Genomic DNA, 23,465 nt, shown 5'->3' on the forward strand with positions numbered 1-23,465 from the left:
TAGTGAAAATTGATATATTAAAAAAAAAATTCAGAGTACACGTGTAAACCTAGGAGGGGGGAAAAATCCAATAATTCATTTTTCATGGACCAGTGGAAATCACTTAGAAGAATACATTTCTGAGAGCATAAGCTAACATAATTTTATCCTGCACAAGGCCAACCAAGTTCAATTAAATTGCAAAACTGATAATATACACTTTCCTAATACATGTCGATATAAAAGGTAAAGATTAAAAAAGGGGGAAAATTTTTTTCAAGATTTTCGCTATATACGTAACCACTTCGCTTGCTGAGCTCAACTTTAAGGGAGGATGGTGAAAATCAAAAGGCTGACAATGAGGAAAAAAAAAGTGGTGCAAGACAACTTCCTTTCATCTTTGCACAATCCAGATCATCGTCGGCTTCAACTACCTCATTCAAGGCTGCAAATCCCATGTTTAGGGATTCATCAGGTGAGCCAGAGGGGGCCAAAAAAAGGATCTGCAAGATCTCATTATTCCCATGGGTTGACAAAAAATATACTCCCGAGAATATACAGTAGCTGAAGCCGTGTAAATTGCAGAGGGCACGGCCAATAGCCCACTGCCAACACTCCAGAATCAGCCATTGTCATCCACACGATCGTGACTATTTTATGCTGGAAGAGAAACCCTGTCTCGGAGGAGCCCCGCCAGGTCGTGTCCGATAAGGTTTCTCGCTGACGAGACGTCTATCTGATGGTCCAGCCCCAAGAATCCCCAGTGAGTTAGGGTCAGATGTTTGGATTCCGTTACCCATAGCTCTCTGAGATGGTGGCTGCCCTTGGAAATGACCATCACCTTCTCCTCTCCTCCTCCGCTTCCAAGCCTCAGATTTTCCTGTACTGTGAATTGGTTCTGGCATTTGATAGGAAGTCACATTTTTGTATCCTCTTTGTCTCTCCACATGGCGAGAGAATGAACTAGGGTGGTTTCTCCCAAATGGACCAGAGACCGATCCATTGATGTGAGAGGGGCCAGCCCCAGCTTCATCTTGTTGCTCCTGTTTAAGCTTGGAATAGATCTGATGCAGCCTCTCCCCTGAAAGATGGGAGAAGGTAGAGACATAGTTCCACAATCGCGTCGTCATCCCTGTAAATAATGAGGAGAATAAATTCAGACAACGCCAGACATCCAGAAAGATAAACAAAATCGACACTGCTACACTTCGCTAAAATGACTATGAAACGAAGACCAATAACATTCAGAACCGGAAAAAGAACTTACTATCTTGCTTATAAGGTTCCTCTTCATGCTCTAACACAATTTGATCTATCCTCAGCCCAAGAAGCTGTAAGTAATTGCGGATTTTGGAAAGCACCTAGAAAAAACCAGGACAAATATTCTAAATATTGAAGGTGTCATATAATTCGGGTGGGGACAAGAAGACTTTAATTTCAGTGGCCACTTTTAAATGTACCTTTTCCTTTGGAAGATTGGCACTGGTTGTCTGCAACCTGTGAAGACGTTTCAAGGTTTTCATTTCATCAATCATCACATCCTGACACCATTCCATCCATTTTACCTCCTTGAACTGCTCATACACTTCGTCATTGTCAGACATTTCACCCTCTTCTTTTACTATTGGTTCAATCCTCTGGGGCCTCAGGGATCTATCCTTTCTCATTTGGACATTAACTTTAGAAGAACTTAATTTTCTCTTCTCTGGCCCACGTGCCACCGAAATGGTCATAAGATGTTCCCTCTCCTTCTTGGAAGCCTTGCGACCTCCTTTACTATTGGCATTTTTACCACCCAGAACAACAAGCTCCTAGATGAATTTTACTCCAGGAATTAGTTCATGCTATCAATGGCCAAAAAGAAATATGAAGACACTGACAGGACATGCACTACATTTGCAGTGCAATGAACTAAAATCATCTACCAACTACAGACGAAAGTAGTATGACCAATGATTTAGGAGAATACTGTAGATCCCTAAACCAGAGGTAAGAAAATATGTTAGAAGGCACATGTAAGAAATAATGCCACCTGTGTGATGATTGTTTCAAGTTACTTCAAACACACTAGACCTAAATTGACCACAATAGTTTCTTCTTTTACAGGGTTCAAAAGAAAATCATTTTTTAAAAAAAAAAAAGGCAACTGACAAAGCTCATGTAGATAGCATACATATCAATTATCATCATACATGCACGGGAGTCATGAAGCAGAAAATGAAGTCAAAAACTAATTTCAATGCCAAAAGAACAGGAAGCATATAAAAGCATCGAAATGAGAGTGGGTGTCTCTTTTGCCAATATGCATAGAGATGAAACAAAAGAATAAATTGGATTGACACAGTTACATACTTGTTCCAAAAGGGCATTAGCACGATCTCTCAAATTGGGAGCACGTGGCAAGAAAGTTTCATGGTGATGAAGTTCAACTGGTGCAATCTTCTTCATGAGGCCAAGCCTTTCATCTAATCGTATCTTTTCCCAATTACCAAATCCATGGTAATGAATTCCAAGAAGCAATCTTGCATCATCAACTTTCAACAAGTAAACTATTATCAGCCAGAGCAGAGATCAACAACCTCTAGAAAATGCATAAATACAAACCATAATGGATAACACCTACTTTGATTCCATCCACAACCTTTAGACCAGTTTGAAGGTTTAAGGTATGTTAAAACACGAAACTGTGCAACAGGATCTTCATATCTACTAATGCGCTTTGCTAACAGTTGGAGTTCTTGAACACGATTAAGCAGATCATTTGCCTTCACTGGGACACCAAAAAAATCCAAAAGAGGCCCCTGGATGCAATATTACATGCCATGCATGAAAATAATGAGAATACATAAACCAATTCCACACATGCTTGTAAAAAAAATTAATGCTATACAAACCTTTGGGTCCATACTTCCTAGTTCCACTGCTTCTTTACAGCCATCAATTAAAGAATTGAAAATTTCAATCTGAGCTTCAGGCGGAGCAGCTGCAAATGGCCCACTAACCTCAGCAGCTATTAAGTGGATTTGGCTCTCATTCCCAAATTTCATAACCTGATTTTTTTTTTAATTGTGATTAGCAACAATGATGTATAAGATAATGAAGAAAGTAATAAAATAAAGGAATATACAATCAACACAAGTGCAAACCGTGAGGAAATCTCTCAGGGAGAGGTGAAAGGAAATATTTCTAACAAAGCAATCTCCCAAAAAAGGGGGAAAAACTAGATTCATCCCACAGGATGCCAAAACATGTCTAAAGTAAATTTTTCAAAGGCAAAGAAAGTAAACCATAATTTCTACTTTAGGCCAAGACAAAAACCCACAATTTATACTCAATTATAACTGTCCTACTACCCTAGGACCACTCCCACTCAAAATCTTAAACAGCAGTATATTACTGAAAACTTCCATCAACAATAGAAAAAAGAGTACATATAGAAAAGGACAACCAAATATTTATTGCTTCATAATTGTGTGTATGGAATAATTCAACGTAATTGGCCCAAAAAAAAAAAACTTGTGCTAAATCACATTTAACCATTTAAGTGGCTCAACTTTGGTGCAATGTTTGCAGTCCAGTTACACTAAACTAAGAAAAACTAGCCTTAGCCAATCCAAAATTTCAGCCACACTCCCAACATGTTGAATCAAACATACAACAATAAGAACAAGAAGTCTTATCCCACTAGGTGGGGTCAGCTACATGGATTGTGTGGTATCTATGTTGAATCAAACATAGAATAAAATAATTTGGTTATCTTCTTCTCAACTCCACCCTGATCACCATAAATTTTATCCTTGTAACACTTCTTTGTAGAACTTATGTTCATGCAGCAGCAATAAGGGGGCCAATTTCTCAGTGGTAACAAGCAAGCAACAAATTAGAAATTGATAATCAAAATTTACATATTAAGGAAATGCTGATATGGTATCAAAACATTAGGGCTTCTAAAAAATAAGAAATTTGAGAAAATGAGATGACTGGTTATCAGTTATAATAGGAGCTTACTGCACGATAAAATCGTAATGCATCTCTTTTAGATACATTCCCATATGACCAACTTCTCACTTGGGCTGATGCTCCCTCAATCATTGGTGTTGCAGGAGCTGAATAGTCTGCTTTCCGGCGTTTCTGAACTCTCTCAGAAGGCTCTGGTTCTTTCTTTTTTCGTTTACTACTTCTTTCAGATTGATTGGCCTCTGCATAGCTTTTAATGTTCCTTGCAGCACGTGGGGCCAAAGCTTCCTAGAAAAGAAAACAGAGAAAAAACCGGGGGGGTGGGGAAGAAAAATAGTATTACATATATTTTGAACTAAACATAAGATAGAGAAATATACGCTAAAACTAAACAAGCAAAATTCTAGAAACAAATTTGGGAGATTTTCTACAAAAAGAGAAATCAGAATAACCAGAACAGATCAATACTTCAGCTTGGGCTATGGCATCAGGTTTTATCCAACGACTCCAGAAACTCCCATCATCTTCATCATTGCAGAAATTAGCAACCTGTAGAAAAGCAAGTTGAAAAGGAATAGCAGCTAAGTAACACCCTTTCCCGACTCAATTATGCTCTGTAAAATAAACATAATCACAAAAGATAAAATAACACAGAAGAACTGAATATCAGATATTGTCCCTGAATCATACCTTAAAGGCACTCAATAACTCATGCCCTTGCTCTCCCTCAGCTTCCTTCTCTTCAACCTTCTCTGCTCTTTCAAGAATCTCATCTATATCCAAACTTAAAAGCCGCGTCTTACTCTCTTCATCATTTCTTTCTTCCTTAAAAAGCTCCTCTGCTCCAAATCTTAAAATTGCTGACAGCTCATTCTGTCATGGAAGATGCAAGAGTTTTATACAATAGGGTAATAAATCAAAAGCAAACACCTAGAGAGTGAAACCAATATGATTCAATAGGTGCCATGTATTAAAAACATATGGACGATATTAGCCCATTAATATCATCTACAAAGGTATCACACAATCCAATAAACTAGCAATTAATCAGTTTTGACATATATCCTTACTTTGTCAAAAAGACCTCCTCCTTTTTTAGCTTCTTTCTTCTCCAGTCTACCCTCTGCATTTAATTTTTGAATGACCAGATGGTCGAGGACCTACAAAGAATGTTCACAAGAAAATGAGTGTAGGCATGTGATAAAACAAGTAGATTGTATAGCTGTGCAAGTGTAAGAGAAAAATATAAATACAAAATTCATGTATAAACCCAGTGTAAAGTTTTTATCTAAAAAATGAAAGTATAGTAAAAAGAAAGGTAAAAGAAATCCATACCATCTTTTTCTTAGCTCGTTCCAAAATATCTTCCTCGACACTTTTGCTTGTCACAAATCTATATATGTTAACAACTTCTTGTTGCCCAATTCTATGAGCTCTACTCATGGCCTAAAAGATGATCAAAAATGAAAGTAGGTATCACAAACCCGTTTTTAAAATGATATTATAACAATGAACATGATAATAGAAAAAATAAACAAGCTAGTACCTGGAGGTCATTTTGAGGATTCCAGTCTGAATCAAATATTATGACAGTGTCTGCTGTGGCAAGATTGATACCCAGACCTCCTGCTCTAGTTGAAAGAAGGAAGCAAAAGTCATCACTACCAGGTGCATTAAAATGATCCATTGCCTGCTGTCGTAACTCAGCCTTTGTACTGCCATCAAGCCTCTGGAATTGAAATCCTCTAAGTGACATATACTCAGCCAGTATATCCAGCATCCTAACCATCTGCATGAGTACATAATAGATTGATTCGTAATTAGAAATTAATACAGAGACAGCCTATCAACAACCAAATATTTGAATGAACTTAATTCAACTATACACATCAGAAATCACCATAATTGTATGTTTAAAGTGAGGATAAGAGAAGGAATGGAATCATTTAACTTAGATCTAAAATCAAGGGAAATATATAAATCAAGCATCCCCTTACCTTCTCCATTTTCCTCATTACAAACATACCCAACAGTAAATATTTGAATCTGATCAATTCTTAAAATGTTTTATATATACATATATATATGATGCAACATTGTTAAGCTAGAAGTTTCCAGTAGGATCATTGATCAAGAACTACATCTGGTGAACCAGTTCCAACAACAAACCTGAGAGAAAATCAGAACACGATGCTTAGTCTCATGTAATCTAACAAGTAGCTTATCAAGTATGACAAGCTTCCCACTGCTGAAGACAATTCTCTCAAGCTTACTGCTATCACTACTTCCTGAGTCCCCCCCATAACCATGGTCAGCACTTTCAAACAGGAAGGGATGGTTGCAGCACTTCTTTAATTCAACCACAATATTAAGCAGAGAAACCTGAAATATGGCAGATACAGAACACTTAAGCTTGTAACAGAGTCAAGAGCAATGAGATTAAGAGGCAACATGATTGTGGGAAAAAAATCATTGACAAACCGACAATCCCAAAAAAAATGGGGGGGGGGATATTTACCATAGTTGAAAGTTGAAACAATGTCCGTTTAAACAGAAGAAATGGAAAGATAAGCCAGACAAGCAATATTACTTTAACCATCTTCCCAAATCATCATCATGGAGAAAAAGCATAGGTATCCCATAAAATAATTCAAAAACATTATTATATTAAGACTATAAAACAATAGTAAGATGACCTGATTCCCACGAACTCCTTTGTTCAAATCATGAAAGTTACGTTCCAAAATCCACTTGTAATACCTATACAAATGAAAAGGTAGCAGGAACATAAAAAGTGAACTCACAAGATCGCTACAAACAGTCTAATTAAAACAAAAAACAGTACTCACTGTTTCTGAAGAGGAGACATTTCAACTCTAAGTATACGCTCAATTTTTGGGGGCAATGATTTCTCTACATCTTTGATAACTCTTCGGAGTATGTGAGGCCTCAATTCCATGTGAAGATTGGCAAGCTAACATGCATAATGAATAGACAACAATTTACCCTATAGAAAAACTCTTGAACAGGATAATTAAGGAAGAGGTAAAATGAATAAATAAAGGATAATAAAGGCAAACCATACCTCATTCTCATTGAAGGAACTCAGATTCTTATAGTTTTGAACAAAATCATCCTTGCTCTTGAACTTATCAGGATCAAGGAAATGAAGCAAAGCCCTAGAAAACAATGAAAGTAACCTGTTATAGAAGAATGAGGAAAACTGAGGCAACCAAAATTAAGTTACCAATATCTTGTCTTGATAATTTCCTTTGTGTGTATATACACATGCATTATGTCATGGTTAAGTAAGAGAGAAACACAATCAGAAATAAACAGAGTGGTGTTCACCACAACATTAAACCATCAACCAAGCAACTAAGAGGTTAAGGAAACAAGAGGAGCATCTTAGAGGAAGGAAAATAGATGTCTATCTTTCCTACATGAATATTATACAGGCATCAAGGCTCTAAAGTACATATGCTAGCTAATTAAGCAATCGCATTGGTCATTTAGTTAAATGTATATTCAATTGAACCTCAATAAAGATCAAAGTAAAATCAGATTGCATTACGTGCTTAGAATTATTGCCATTCATCCAAATAATAAAAAAACCTGCTATTGCACAAAAAAGGTACTTTCCTTTTAACAAGCCAAAAGTAAAGGAAAATAATATTTACCATAGCTCTTCAACACTGTTCTGTAGTGGAGTACCAGTGATAAGCAATTTGTTTTTGGTGCTAAACTCCTAGGAGAACAGGGAAATAAAAATAAGTAAATATTCCCGAAAGAAAAGAATAGAGAGCATCATGAACATTTTAGCATGGACATTAAGAGGAAATGTCACATACTGAAAGTGTAGTGTACAGCTGAGCCTCGCTATTTTTCAGTCTATGAGCCTCATCAACCATCAGATAACTCCATTTAATCTTGGAGAGAACAGCTTTATCCTTCAGAACCACTTCGTATGTAGTCAAGAGGGCATTAAATTTTATAAGCCTGCCAACCTTTTTATCATTATAAAATTCATTCTGTTGACAAACCTGCGACCAGAAAGCAGAAAATCAGGAAAAAAAAGTTACTAGACATTTAATATTAAAAACAATTGAATACAGGACATTTGTAGCTTTCTTTAATGTTACCAAAAAATGAAATATATAACATTACAAATATTAAACCAGCTGCACGAAACTAATCAAGTAGAACAATTTGATCCCATGCTAATTCAAATGACAAATCCTGAAGTATAGAAGAGCTGATTTTTAACTCAAAGGAAACCAACAGAACCACCCCCACTTATTGCAGATAAATATTATGGCAGCCAACTCAAATGGATAAATCACTACAGTTTTCTCTGTCAAAAGAACCCAGTAATACAATTATGGAGCAACAAAACACCAAAAAAAAAGGCAAGGAAAGCAATAAAATTTGTTATATCTTGCTCTCAACAATTAAATCATTAAAAGAAAATTGAAATAAGGCTTTGATAGCTTCAAACATGGCTACCATATCATCTTATCCCACAACATATGTCACGAATTGCAGGCAGCAGTTTCAAAACTTCAAGAGTCAATGATTCAATTGAAAGCTAAAAGAATCAAAATTGTCTTAAAAATATATATAGTTTCAATGAACCAAGCTTGTGGCTTTTAAGATAAACAAGACAGTGCATGCAACCACGGCAAGTAAGGTTAACATCAATGACAATACAGCAGTTAACCAAATACCAAGAAGATGTGGTTAATGAGACAGAGAATGAGTGGGACCACAGCCTACAGGTTCATGATTGAGAAACATATGGCAAACGATCTCTCTCTTAAAGCACACAAAGTGTTTAAATGACAAGAAACAGGGTGACAACATGTGAAACGAATTGTTGATAAAGGTTAAATACCTCTTCCAAATACACATTATCAACCAATTTCCTCTTGAACATTTAAAAAGAAAATTATAAGATAAAAAAAAAAAGAAAAAGAGGTAAACAAACATGTGACTTGGTAACTTATCCCACACTAGACTGGACCCCAACTTCACTAACCTACATAGGATCCAAGGGACACTATGACCTTAAACCAAATCAGCAGACTCGCTGCTCCCACATATAAGAAATAAGGGAATATCAAAGGCAATGGGATAATTGTTGATATTCAAAGCAGCAAGGGACTAAATCTTGCACCCATTTCTAGGTTTTATTATTTTAGCATGCATGAAATTTATATAGATCAGCAGTTAAACTGAAAGGAACAAGTTCCACCAATACGTTAATAATCAAATATCCTACTCATTGTGTAAGGACTTTCACATGTAGACCAGGAATTCAAGAAACATCTCTTACCTCTCGCCCTGCTCGATTACCAACATATACAATAATATTCATATCAGGAAGCCACTTCCTGAATTCTTTAGCCCAGTTTGACAAAGTAGACAAAGGGACAACTACAAGAAAGGGACCATGGATTTGCTGGGCATTCTGTGACAGGAAAAGGATATAATTATTTTCAAAATAGCAAAAGGATCAGGAAGGAAAACAGAAAACTTGTATCATACCTGAAGAAAACCAAGCATTGATACTGACTGAACAGTTTTACCAAGACCCATTTCATCAGCTAAAATAACATTTGTGTCGTTTCTCCAACTGTCATACAATAGGGGAAAATTAGAGCATCTGACAGTGAAAGCATAATATATTTAGACATGCTTACATACCTGTTAACAAGAAAATTCAAACCCTCAAGTTGATAATCACGAAGCTTCCCCCCCTTCAACCACTCAGGCTGTTCATCAAGCTTCCTCAAACTTGCTAAATATCATAAAAGCACATATTACAATAAAATTCTTTTATATATGAAAAATATCACTTATTAAGAGTATGGAACTGGAAAATTACCAGTGTCCACACATATCGGAAGAAACTAAGAAGAAGGCAGAATCAAAAATAAAAGGAAGGCACCAAAATGAAATGCCCATCATAAAGATTTCATTTATCCACTTTCAAATACTTAAAGTTCTGCCACATAAACATAAGTTTATCAATAAATGCTTTTAAAAACATGAATTGAGAATGGAAATATCAGTACAATAATTTTAACTTTTGAACTAATAATTTGATAACTTGATTTGTTGTCGATCACTGTGAAATACACTCAAGTGTTATAACTGCACACCAATGCTTCAACCCCAAAGAATTTATTAATACACAAATCACTAATTTTAAAATCAAATGTTCAATCGATATGGTTCCATCAACTTCATAGTTTCTTGTCATGATAAAAGCATAAACAAAGAGTACTGAAATTCTGATGCACAAAAATTTCTAGACCTAAAAATTTCTGTTATACATGAAACAGTTCAAGGACAAAACCCATTAAAGTAACAGAATTATTGGCAATAGATTCATTCTTTAAATCTAGACCCAGAAATCTACGCATGAGCATAGGGTATTGCAATTCTGCAACACAAGGATTTTAAGGCCTAAGTTTGGAAACCAGGACAAAGATGAGAGAAAGCAACTGATATATGGGAATTGGGAATATTAATATCATTTACAAGACCCCATCAAATCCTTAGGACCCTATTTATAGAGATATTTAGCATATTCCCAAATTACCCTTTTACCCCTTAAATCCCCTAATTACCCTTTACTATTCCTAATTCCCATATATCAGCAACCCAGTTATATAGCAATATTAGCGAAATAATATCAGAACTGAAAAATTTGTTACATAAATTAGCCAAGAACATAAAGGGAAAATGCCAAGAGCTAAAACAATACTGCACCAAAAGCCAAATCAAGGATACAAGGCAGCCAAAGCACAATTGCAATTGTTCATAGTTTCATAGAACCAAGGCACAGAAACATGCATTTCATATCAGTCCCACAGAATGCCTGGCCGCATACGAGTTTGAATAATACAAAATAGATTACAAACCTTTACTCTTCTTGCGTTGTAGATCTACCATCTTTCCTTGAACAGACATTGCAGCCTCACGAGCCTGCTCAAAGGTGACAGAACAAAATGCTTACTGCTATGTGATAATAATTTGAGAACATTAGCAGAGTTTCCCCGTGTGGATTTGCTTGCAGACAACACACAGCACAGTTAAAAAAAAATACAGGTGCCAAAATACAAATTGGACAGAAACAACAACAACAAGCCATATCACACTAGGTGGGGCCGGCCACACAAATTGGACAGAAACAATAAAAGAAAAGTCCAGCAGCTATAAGACCCCTTCTGAGACATCTGCTCATGAGGTAGAAGATGCACAAAATAACTATTGACAGAAGGGAGGGAGGAAATATAAGTATTGATCCCTGCAAACCAACCATGGTGCAGAAGTTAGACGACTAATTGTTCTGTCTCTTGCAAAATCCAGCTTCCCAGTCAAATGAGAGGTTTTGCCATAATGTGTCAAATGCATGGAAGGCTGGACACTCTAACATGGCACAGTTTTAATAGTACACTCCTCTGGTACTATTTATAAGTCATTTCTACCAACCTCATCAATACCCAATGCAAAAAAAGTGAAAGGAATAGAAGTATGTAAAATTCCAAATATGTCCCTATATAACAAATCTAAAAAATGATGTCATGTTATTTTTTCTCTCTCATGAAGGGTAATTTTGGAAATATTTCTCAAATATTACCTAAAAAGACACACCATGACTTATAAATTAGACCAAATGGACCTTGTAGAATGTGCCTTATAAATGAGACCAGGGAAGTATGATACTCCAAAAGTAGGGCTAGCACCAAAGAGAATATGTTCTCCTAAATGCACCACTAGGGCCAAGACCTAGGAGAATTTACCCTCCTTAAAACACCAATCCCATGTGAGGGATGCAAATGCTTCCTAAGTAAGCCCTAATTTTTTTTAGGCAATGGCATGTAAATTTATGCATGCTAAAAGTAAAAGCCAAATAGATAGCTATTAACTTGTGCACTAGAAGGCCAGAAAAAAAAAACTTCTATACAAGGATGATGGCAAAAGACAAGTCCAGAGGACAACGTTCCCTTTCAATAATAATTTGGAAAAAATAAATCATTTGGCCCTCATAGTTTTACAACTCTAACTTAGTTCCTCAAGATTTAGCCATTTAATCCATTGATCCCTACACTTTATGACTTGTTACAACTCAATCCCCAAAGAACAAGACATTTTCTAAAAATATAGGGACCAATAGATTAAATGGTTAAAACTTGAGAGACTAAATTTAAAACAAGTCAAAATTATAAAGACTAAACAGTTAATTTCCCTAATAATTTATTAAAATAAAATATGTTACCTTGTACTCATCAATAGCATGTTGAGCAAAAGCAATATCTATGTCCTTCTCCCTAGCACAAAATGCAAAAAAAAAAAAAAACATTAGTATTCCACACTTGATAGTATCAATGCACAAAGATCAACTAATATTAGCAGATACCACATAAAATAGAGAAACATTATACTCACACGTAAGTACCTAAAACAACAGGGTAATAAAATCAACTTTTCCTTTCTAATCAAAAGTTAAAAGGCCTTAGATATGTACAGCAAAATAAAGGCACAAGTCAATCTATAATAACTTTGCCGTACCATGTCACTTCAGCATAAGATAGCCCTTGCCACTTGACCAAATATTCTATAATAACATTGCCAGAATTATCTTTGCTGATTCGATCTGCAATGATTCTTTCCACCTGAAAAAACAAATCTTGACTAAATTAGATGTTATACATCGTAAAACCAAGAAAAATGAAACATCAAAGTCACAATGCAGAAAAACAGACCTGACTATTTTGCTTGATAATATCTAAATCCATCTCCTTACTCACATCATTGACCTCAATCTACAAACAGCACCAGGAAATGGTTAAAAATTGAAACATGCCTGACACTTGGATAATAGCAAGATATAAGTCAAAAGTAAGCTTTGAATGATAATCATTCAGGAGAGATTCGATACTAAGTACAAACATGAAGCATGAAATCATTTTCCCCAGCAGTGAGCTGATAGGAATTAAATATCTATACATATATATATATATATGATAAAGAAAGGATCCGATCCATAAGAACATCAACCAAGTGATTGTAACCAGCAGTTAAGCATACAGTAAAGGGATAGACAATTTTTTTAAGAAGCAAATAATATATTGCCACTACTCTCACAGTAATTACACTAAAAAGTTCACTTACAAGTAAATTATATTTGGCAAAATACAATGCAATTCTACTCATAACAAATAATATTTCAACCATACCAGAATATATAAGGGGGGTGCGGGAAGGCAATATTTTTCTGTTCAAGCACATTTACCTCCTCTCTTGAAATTGTGTTCCTGTACCTAATGTCCTCTGTCACTTTCTTCGTATAATTTAAAACCTTCTTAAAACCACTGAGCTGCAATCTCACATAAACAACAAACAGCAAGTACGAGACTTGAGCAAGACCCATTGAATAAACAATTAACTCAAAAAAAAAAAAAGAGCAGAATCATCACTAAAGACTTTGAAAGGAAAAAAAAAATAAAAACAGGTGTAGATAAAGTAAATAGCATCATCAACAATAAGAATGAGAAGTATACATTTTGAAGTTCAGCAAATGACTTCCATTGACAGTGCAAATGTGACTGGCCTTTCCATTTTATTAAGAATTCCATCTCATTCCAATCAGGTTCAGAATCAAACAAATTACTCCATAAAACAGGTTCTGTTGATCTATTATTCCTCTGCGCCTCATCAGCCATGCCCTTAGGCTGATGCCAAAGCACCTTTTCAATGGAGTCACCATCTTCCTCTTCAAGTTCTTCCTAAAGAAACCGAGAATAATTGATAGACAAACAATGGGAAATCAAAGAAAAAGAGCACATTAAAGTAATTAAAGCCAATAACTATTTAACCACACACCTGCAAGTCATGTCCATATGACCCAGAAATTAATTATAATATCATTACTCAAAAATTAAACCTTTTTGCATAAAATTTGCAAAATCATCAGATCAGGAGCAAGTTAAACCCTTAAAAGATAAGAAAAAACAATACCACCACGTCAAACAAAGTTCAGGCATACTTAGTCTGCATATAAGTTATGCTAAATTGAAGACTTAAAAACAGCCAACTAGCATATAATAAAATGTTCAAATTACACCCCCTTTAGCACCCAATAAAACATCAAATAAATAAAAATTCATCTTAGCAGACAGAAAAAAGTACTTTGTCCTAAATCATCTCTAATCACCAGAGATAATGCAATGGAATACGTTCTACTTATATATAGCATGCTGGTATCACTATAGTTCAATTTTTTACCGAGCTTTCTTGCATGTGAACCACTCAACATATGGGAAAATCACTATAAAGATATATTCCAGAATACTTGCAGCTAAAAGACAATTAAAATTCATGTTCAAGATAGACAAAAGCATCAATAAAGACCCATGCATTGTAGGCTGTACTTTTTGGGACTTCTTCTTCTTTCCTTCATCTGCTTCTTCACTTTCTTCACTTTCAACATATGACACCTTCTTCCTAACTGTCCTGCTAGATGTGCGAACCTCACTGTTCCGGCCAGAAAAACTTGCAGCCGCAGAAGAACGAACATTATTCTTGCGAGCATTAGCACCTCTCTTTCTCATGCTTTTGAAATCATCACTTTCACTCTCAGAATCCTCTGCTGTTGATTCATCCTCTTCAAAAGATGTTTTAGGTTTTCTTTGCCGAGCAGGTGCAGCAAATGATTTGCGTTCTCTAGTAGGTTTTACAGTTCGTCCCACTTTACCACGTTGCCTCCCCGAAGGTTTTTTTGCATAGTAGGTATCATCGTCATCTGAAACATCTACATTATCAATAATATCATCATCTTCATCTGATTCTTCACCCTCCCAATCTCTATCCTGAAATCGTTGTTCAAAGAATTAATCACTCACAGAAATACCCACCAACTAAAGGCAAAGAAAGCTAACTCCTAAACTAACATAAACCAACAAAAGAGCATTAGAAACACATGCGACCATCTGTAAACTGAATTTCTCATATTATCCACGCCTGTCTTCATCACACTTATACTACAAACGAAGAACTAATCCAATACCATGAATTGAATCAAAGGAAGTAAATAAAATTTTATGAAAATATATTCCTTTTGGAAGAATACAAATGCAGATAGGTCGTGTTATCGGAAGAGGTTGGAAACGTAGAAAAAGACAAGCCAACTATGACCCTCACACTCCCCTTCCCCTTCTCAAATTATTGAACCCAAATAAGAATTAAGTTTCCTTCCTGTCTCCCTCATTATCATCTTCCGAATCTATGAAGGAAAGCCTTTTAGTTTGTCATGTAAACATCAATGTTTGACCAGCCCTAAAATAGACATCTCCACGTTTCAAAGTTCTAAACATACTGTAAAAGAAGCCAATGGATAAACACTAAAGAGAAGCATCTTCCAAATAAAACTATTTTGCTCCAACTGAATTTACCATACAACCACATAAGACAACACACAGCAAATAAGCCTTGCCTTGTTTACTTGTGCCAGAAGCTCCGAAACTAATCACTAAAATGTGCTCCCAAGCCAAAAGGCAAACTAAAGTTCACTTCCAGGAAAAAAAATAAAAAATAAAAATTATTGCACTTTAGTCTAAATATAAGTGCCTGTCAAACAATCTGAAATTGTACGTGAGCATTTTTCCAAAATTAACTACACGTGACACACTTAAGATAAAAGTAAAACCCGATCTAGAATCTCTATAAGACACAACAGAAAGAGTGCATAAATTATCAAAACCAGACTCCTTAGCTTCTTAAAATCTCCTTTGATTCTCACCCAAATCTCCTTAGAAAGGGTCAAATGAAAGTTCTCTCAACTAACTCAAAGCTAAAACTTACCATACATCTATTCCATTATATCATAGTAATTTACAAAAAAAAATGTTCAATATCTTTACAGCTATGCAATCCCTTCAATCCACTATCCAATTCTAAAAGCTCCATAAGTAATTCATTTCCAAATTCAACCCAGTCCTATACAGTTATCAGATCCTGTTTATCCATCATCCTATTTCTCTGGGGAAAAATACAAACACCATCTATGAGCTGATAACATTTTTCTCATAAGAAATAAATTCATTTGACTAAATTAAGCACCCAGCTTATTTCTCCTCGCAATCTAACAATATATTTCTGTCCAACTCAACAGGACAATTGATAAAAGATTCCAGTTATACATTTCTGGAATATCATCCCAAGGCAAAATATCACAAAAATCATCAAAGAAAGTACTCCCTCCGGTCCACTTTATAGGTCACCTTCTAGAAGGGTGAAGTGGTCCATTTTATAAGTCATTGAATTGATAGTTATGTTTTGTTTTAAATGAAAATGCCTAAACAACCCTTAAAAAGTAAGAGAGAGGGAAACAAAAAAATAATATTATATAGTTTATTTACTTTTTGAGTGTTATGTCTGTAATTTTACAAAATTTCATTCTTTATACTTTTGTTGTATTGGTATTGATAAAGTTGGTAGAAATATTTATAAATAAGACCAGAGGGAGTAAAAAGAATTCAAAATATAAAAAGAACAATGAAGAGAAAGACGGTTGCAAATGGAGTATATTCATTCCATCCAAGATGGCTGCCTCCCGATAGAAACTTTTTAAAGTGCGCCATGTGCTAAACATAAAGAAGGTGAAATGAAAATGAAATAAAATTTAATACTTATAGCAACAGAAATGTAAGACCTTGTTTGCAGAACGACCACTTGTGGCAGGCTCAAAGTCCACATCATCAGGATCATCTTCTGCGTGGAATTCACCATCAAAATATTAAAACAAAAATATCAAAAGCAACATAAGAGGAGTTTATCTCTAATCAAAACCGGGGAACAAAGGATAGAACCAGCTTTTTTCAATAATTAAAAACCAGGAATGGCATCAAATCAAACTATATAAAAACAACGTTTAGCATACCATCTGCTTCATCCTCCTCTTCATAATCAGCATCACCGTCATCATTATCATTATCACCATCACCTTCATCATCTTCCACAACATCTGAAATCCTAGAATTCCTATTTGCACGACTATTGACAGTATTAGACATCTGTTGAGGCCACGAATTTGATCCAGTCGGTTGATGAATCCCCCTGTAATGCAATGAATCACTGTGCTCTTCCTGCTCATAATATTCATCAGACAACATCTCCTCAGCAGGCACATCAGAATGGCCTCTTGGACCTTTTCCTGCTTCTTTCTGTCCATCATCATCTTCTGAATCTAATCTTTCCCCTCTTCCATCTGATGAATTATCTTCAGCCCCTTCTGCATTTCTATAGTCTGATCCACTTTGTGATTCTTGCCCATATTCCTGCCCATTCTGATGGCTCATAGGCTGGCAGTCCTTCCAAAAAGTTGAACCCCACCTTCCAACCATAGCAGTTTTACTTCCAGTAGACTGGATGTCACCAACTTCATCAGCTGTAGCCTCATTTTGCAGTCTACCATCTGGTTCACCATCACTATGATACTGAGCATCCATGTTCATATCGAACTCTTTCTCACTTGAAGATGCATCAGCACATTCGTTGCCAACTGATTTGCGGATTCTATCAGCATTTTGTCCTTGGCCTTTTTCTTCCAGGACACTATGTGAAACTGTTTCATTTGAAAAGTTCCTGAAGAAAGCCATAGAACCATATGGGACTTCCTTGCAAACTTCTTTACCTCTATCTCCACACCGTAATGGTGACAAAAATAAATATAGCCAGCTCTACGTCCCTAGGTGATTTTGTTATCTTCTAATTCCAGAAGGTCAGAATCTGATTGACAAAAAGAATCTCATCAGCAGAATACTTGGCCATGATCAAGCGACAAGTCATACAATGATAACATGCTACTGATGAGTGCAAATTAAATTATATCACAAAATAGGAAAAACAGAATTTGATGTGCCCTGGGTAAAAGGTGATATATAAATTGCATCTTGTGCTTGTTAAATGAATTCACACTTCAACCCACAAAGTATGCTCAGCTTAAAATGGTCAAATTAGTGGGTATCAATTGATTGCAATTCATGAGCTGACTTCTCTTTTTCGAGTAGCCAAGAAAATAACTGTTTCATGAGCGAGTCAATGTTCGTCTTGGAAACTAAAGTTTCATGTGTAATTCTAGAAGTTGAACATGATACACGTCCATTCTGAACTTCAAATTCTAGTTAAAAACACACCAATCAGCATAAAACCAATTTTCTAGAAGAATTGCAATTTTAATGGAGGAAATACTGCTTAAAATGAGCGCCTAACGGTCAAATAACGAATTTCACTAAACCCATACCGGACAAACTCAAATTCCAACACGTTGCAATGCACAATTCATCGACATCCGATCAAAAACAAGTTCAATAGCCAAAAGCAATGAGAAAGGCGAATCGAAGGGGGGAAACAACGGATCAGCAAGCAAATTGACAGGAAGTGCATGGAGCTCGTCACTAAAACCCCCAAGACTGAGAGACCCCCAAACTCCCCACCGCAAAAGGACCTAAATCCACGATCGGATGACCTAATTTCGCAAGAAAATCACTACGCAATGAACTAATCACGGAGAGCAGGCGAGCGGATGATGGAAGAGCTAGCGGCTCACCTTCCTATCAATAGAAAGAGAAAACACAGGTTACACTAATTCGGTCAAATAGAAGAACCACGAGGACCAACGGTGCGCATGTTAATAATCGTGCGCACCTTCTCCGACAGCGAGACGCCGGAAAATGAATCACCGGCGGTGTTTATCACAGAAGGACAAGTCGCAAATAGCGTTCGGTTCTAACGACCCGCCGCGAGATTTTTAAATGGTTAACAACAGCGGAGGCAAGGCAGAGATTCGCCGAGTGCGGCGGCGGCGAGGTTAACGTCGGATTTTAAGTGTAAAAGCGATGAAGCGATTTGGATTAATCGACGATGGGGTGCTTGTTCAGATGAAGGGCGAAGAGAGAGAATGAAAAGACTTTCGCCTTATTTTTTTTCTAGAGAGAGACAGAGAGAAAAAAAATTAGACGATGAGAGATATATTGTGCTTTTTAGAATTAAATTTTCGTTTGGAGAAACGTGTTTATAGTCGCGCTCTCTCTACTCCCTCTCTCTACATGTTCATTTTTACCCTTTTAACCTAAACGAACCAGATCGACCCACGTGGCGATAACGGTGCCGGGTTTACGATCGGACGGCTAATAGTTTGTATTTTTTAATTTTTTATTTTAGTTTTCGAGAGGAAATTGGAGAGCCGAGCCATTAGAAAAGAGGGTTCTTCTTATGCTGCTTCACTGTCCTGCGGAATTTGGATGCGTCATATCAAATTGACTGTTATGTCCCTCCATGGAGAGATTCAACGTAGGGTAGTAATTGGCACTCGAGACCCAAAAAAATTAAAAATAAGTTGGATCAGTGGCCAAAAATATGAGTAATTTGGATAAATTAGTGTGGGTTTTTTTTTGGGCCAAAAAATTAGTGTGGGTTCAAATTATTGGAAGTCTGAGAATTAAGTCATATTTTTATATATTGTATACAGATTTTGTTGCCAGAATCATTACGTATATGGATAGATGGATGTATAAATATATAGATATTTTATGTAATGATATTGATGATCTGAAGATAATATTTATGGTTCATTTTTAGAATTAAATGTTTTTTAAATCATTTTTTATTTAAGTAAAAGTAATTATTTTATTTCAATTCTTTGCGAGTGAGATAGAATGCAGTTTAATGCTAACAAGAGCAAATACTGTGCCTAGGACACAAGGCAATTAGTTAGTTAAAAGAATTTTTGTGCATGAAATATTTTCATTGCTTTAAAAGAATTAGCAACTATATAATTTATTTTCATAATATAATACTTGAACAATAAAATAAGAGTTGAACAACATCCAACAATTATGGTATGGTGTTTTTGTGAATAAATAATAATATGTTGGTTTGGTATTTTTGTAAATAAATGAGAATTGAACAATAAAATAACAACATTTAGCAAGTCTGCGTGTAAATGATCCATACGATACAAAGGTTGTGGTGTTTCTGGGAAAAATAATAACATAGTGATATATTATTCATGATAACTCTCTGCCGTGATCTTTTTCTTATAGTTTAAAGGGAAAAAAAAATTGTATATAATAAAGTTGCTGCACAGCACCTTGCATTTTGAAAATTTGACCATTTTGTATTAAAAAAATGCATATATGGTTTTGGGTCAATGGAGAGTAACGATCATCATCATTTATCACTTCCCTTAACGTATGCTTGGTTATTACTGTTATTTTTATAAAAGTAATATTTGTTATTTATCATCATGTGTCACACATTCTTTTAAACTATAAGTCATAGTAATTTTTTCCTGATGTAATTAAAACACAATATATTTGCCTCAACATTAGATGCCCTAACGTTGATCATTAAAAATACTAACTAGAACTTAAATTTAACCAAAAAATTAAATATCCTAATGCATTAAACACCCACCTATCATGCCAAATGGATCCGAATTAAGGTGCATTGAATGTCCCAAACTATATATGTCATAGCAATTTTATCTCTAAACTAATGAAAACGTAATATGTTTTTGCACATCCATAAATAGCTTGAGCAAATTCATTTTCTATTCTCCATTTTTCAATCTAATCAAAATAAAAATAAGTTCAACCTGTCTGAACTATCAGCTTTAAATTGGGAAGGGAGGATAACATTTTTAACTGTAAGAAAAACTTTGAACTAATATTGGGAGGATAAGTAGGCAAGACTAATTAACAGTAGAATGTATAAAAAAGCAATAATTAAATATGATGGGATTGGCCAACTGAGATAAAGAAGTTCCACCCAATAATATACTCCCGCATCGTTTCTCTCCCTATCTCTTTGCAGTTTATTGTTAAATCTTATATGATTTCTTCTTCCCAAACATCCATAATTAAACACAGCATTTTAAATAAAAATAAAAAGAATGGAAAAAAATAAAGGAAGAATGGCAATAAAATCCATCTAAAATATATAAATAATAATTTAATCCTTTAAAATATCATAATTTCACTGTATTTTTTAGAGACTTTTTATCATTAATGAATTTATATGAATAAACAAATTGCCCTTGTTGAAAATAAAACAATTCATAAGTTTTATTTAAATAATCACAACTTTCTCTGTTATATTCACAACAATGCAATAGCAAATCAAGAATTTAACATACAAAGTTATAATTTATTATTGTATTATTGCAAATATAAGAAGAAAAGTTATGATTATTAAAAAAACTTGTGAATCTTTTTATTTTTAACAAGGACAATTTGATCATTTATATAAATTAATTAATGACAGAAAAGTTCCTAAGGATTTCAGTGAAATTATGACATTTTGAGAAACTAAATTGTCATTTATATATTTCAAAGGAACTTTATTTTCATTTTTTCAAAAATAAATTTGCTTGAGTTATTTAAAAATGTTTGGAATTATACTATGTTTTAATTACTTTATGTGCAAAATTGCTATAACTCAAATAATCTAAGATATTGGGTACTACTCAGAGATTAATCCAAGCGCAAAAATACCCTTTAACTAGAATTCAGTAGGCATGACAAGTGGTATTTTCGATCAAACATAAGTCCTAATCATTATTTTTAATAGTCAACATTAGGGTATTTAATGTCAAGAGCAAGTATATTACATTTTGATTACTTTAAAAGCAAAATTGCTACAACAAATAGTTCTGGACACTAAATACTACTCGAACAATAGTTAGAAGAAAAAAAATGCACTTTAACATTTTTTTTTGTTTGGCTGAACTTGGTTTAGTGTTCAAAAAAAGGTCTTATATTGGACAAAGTTAAATTGGATAAGATGAATATAAATTAAGAAAAATTTGTAGAGACATACAACGTAAGGTAGTAATTTATATTAACGATGACGATGACAACAACAACAACAATTTGGATCAATGACAAAATATAAGGGTAATTTGGATAAATCAGCGTGGGTTTAAAATATAGGAAGTCTAAGAATTAAGTTATATTGTTATGCGACACAACTTGTTATTGTTTTTATATATTATATGTAAAGTTTTGTTTTGCCAAAATCATTACATAAATAGATGGATGCACAAATGTATAGATATTTTATGTCATGATATTGATGATCTGAAAATAATATTTATGGTTCATTTTAGAATTAATTGTTTTTTGAACCATTTTTTATTCAAGGTAAAATAATTATTCTATTACAAGTCTTTGCAAGTGAGATAGAATGCAATTTTTTGAGTGAAGAGAAAATATCATTAGAACTAAAAAGTTGTACAAGAAGCTAAGAAATTACATCAAAAATATTGATGGTAGAAAAGGAACGCAAAGTATGTCTAATAATGGCTCTCACATAAGAGAGGACTATGTAAATATCAAAAGTTTCATTAATAAAAAGATGCATGTTCCTAATGTTCCAAAGCTTCCAACAAACAATGCTGGTTCCTACCTTCTAAGAAATGTCAAGGCTAGCATTATATAGGCAGGAAACTAGCCAAGATCAATTTCTTTTCCATAAAAATCAAAACACATATCAACTGGTAATATTTGCTTCTAGACTGTCACAGTAAAAGGCCGTTCCTTAATAACATAAGTAATTGTTTCAGTAGGGGCACTGCAAAGTGCACATTGCAGGTCCTATATAAAGTTCCTCCAAGCTCTTTCAACATTTGTTAGAAGTTTGCCTTTGAGCAGTAACCAAATAAAGGTTCTGACCCTTAAGCCATTGGAAGCTTCTAAAGTTTAGTCCAAGTACTACAGGGATCCTACCAATATAGAGTTTTCAAAGCAATATAGAAATACTTAACTATAAATTTACCATTCCCTGTGAGATTCCATATGTAAGAGTGACTAGAAGGATCTTCTAGTATGATTTTAACACTAGCAATGTGATCAAGAATATCTTATAGGAGTAATTGATCAAACGAGTTCCATTTCCATCTTCCACGGTTATTAACATAATCAAATATTGATCATTGAAGATCTTGAGCGTCAACATTAGCAAAAGACAAATATTTAAGAGGGCCCAAGTCCCCAACCTAAAAATCAGACCAGAATCAAACCATTACTTGGTTTCCCTTTGATGTGCATCATCATATCTTGCCATACTTTGGTGATGTTTTTCCAAAAGTAAGAGCAATGGCATCTGCTGATGTCCTAAGAGGGATTGTTAGTAATTCTATATTTTCCCTTGAGAATGCAAATCCAAAGATAATCTAGCTCAGCTATGATTTTGAAAGCTAGTTTTGATAGAAAAGCTCTATTTTGAGCTTCGAGATTAAGAAGTACACAGCCACCATTTTTAAATAGTTGACAAAGCTCTCTCCATTTAACTAAAGTAGTTCCACAGTGGTCATCAGAGTATCCCCAAATGAACTTTCTAACAATTTTCTCAATAGCATTACAACAAGTGCTCGAAATCATAATACTTTGCATTGTGTAAAGAGGGATGGATGAAAGCACAAATTAGGCCAATGTGATCCTTCCAGCTAAAAAGAGTGA

At 34.8% G+C, this 23,465-nt stretch overlaps 2 protein-coding genes across 5 annotated transcripts in view; both read right to left on the bottom strand.

Annotated features, from left to right (window-relative positions):
• LOC129304208 (protein CHROMATIN REMODELING 5) lies at nucleotides 1–18,970 on the bottom strand. Of its 4 annotated transcripts, none has more exons than XM_054943899.1 (31): nucleotides 18,652–18,970; nucleotides 16,886–17,733; nucleotides 16,658–16,716; nucleotides 14,379–14,816; nucleotides 13,509–13,733; nucleotides 13,241–13,324; nucleotides 12,711–12,770; nucleotides 12,517–12,620; nucleotides 12,224–12,275; nucleotides 10,866–10,929; nucleotides 9,643–9,736; nucleotides 9,484–9,571; nucleotides 9,272–9,406; nucleotides 7,788–7,979; nucleotides 7,617–7,684; nucleotides 7,022–7,115; nucleotides 6,786–6,910; nucleotides 6,633–6,696; nucleotides 6,106–6,318; nucleotides 5,483–5,725; nucleotides 5,272–5,382; nucleotides 5,007–5,096; nucleotides 4,627–4,809; nucleotides 4,405–4,485; nucleotides 3,988–4,224; nucleotides 2,874–3,029; nucleotides 2,603–2,780; nucleotides 2,332–2,513; nucleotides 1,440–1,790; nucleotides 1,247–1,340; nucleotides 1–1,111 (listed from the first exon to the last, which is right to left on the bottom strand). In XM_054943899.1, the coding sequence occupies exons 2-31, from the start codon at nucleotides 17,601–17,603 to the stop codon at nucleotides 630–632; spliced, it is 5,265 nt and encodes a 1,754-aa protein (XP_054799874.1). In that variant the 5' UTR covers nucleotides 17,604–17,733; nucleotides 18,652–18,970; the 3' UTR covers nucleotides 1–629. The 4 variants fall into 4 exon arrangements, with proteins under 4 accessions (XP_054799874.1, XP_054799875.1, XP_054799872.1 ...); XM_054943900.1 differs by having other exon boundaries at nucleotides 16,658–16,713; nucleotides 18,554–18,970; XM_054943897.1 differs by having other exon boundaries at nucleotides 18,554–18,970.
• LOC129302791 (pentatricopeptide repeat-containing protein At4g39530-like) overlaps nucleotides 18,402–23,465 on the bottom strand; it is a 26,360-nt gene continuing 21,296 nt past the window's right edge. The window contains exon 6 of the mRNA XM_054941672.1: nucleotides 18,402–18,557. Coding sequence (XP_054797647.1) covers nucleotides 18,402–18,557 — 156 coding nt within the window. The remainder of the gene's footprint in view (nucleotides 18,558–23,465) is intronic.

Source organism: Prosopis cineraria, unplaced genomic scaffold (assembly GCF_029017545.1).
Source record: "Prosopis cineraria cultivar Desert tree isolate PC_DT_omini unplaced genomic scaffold, ASM2901754v1 PC2, whole genome shotgun sequence".
In the NCBI taxonomy this organism is placed as follows: Eukaryota; Viridiplantae; Streptophyta; class Magnoliopsida; order Fabales; family Fabaceae; genus Prosopis; species Prosopis cineraria.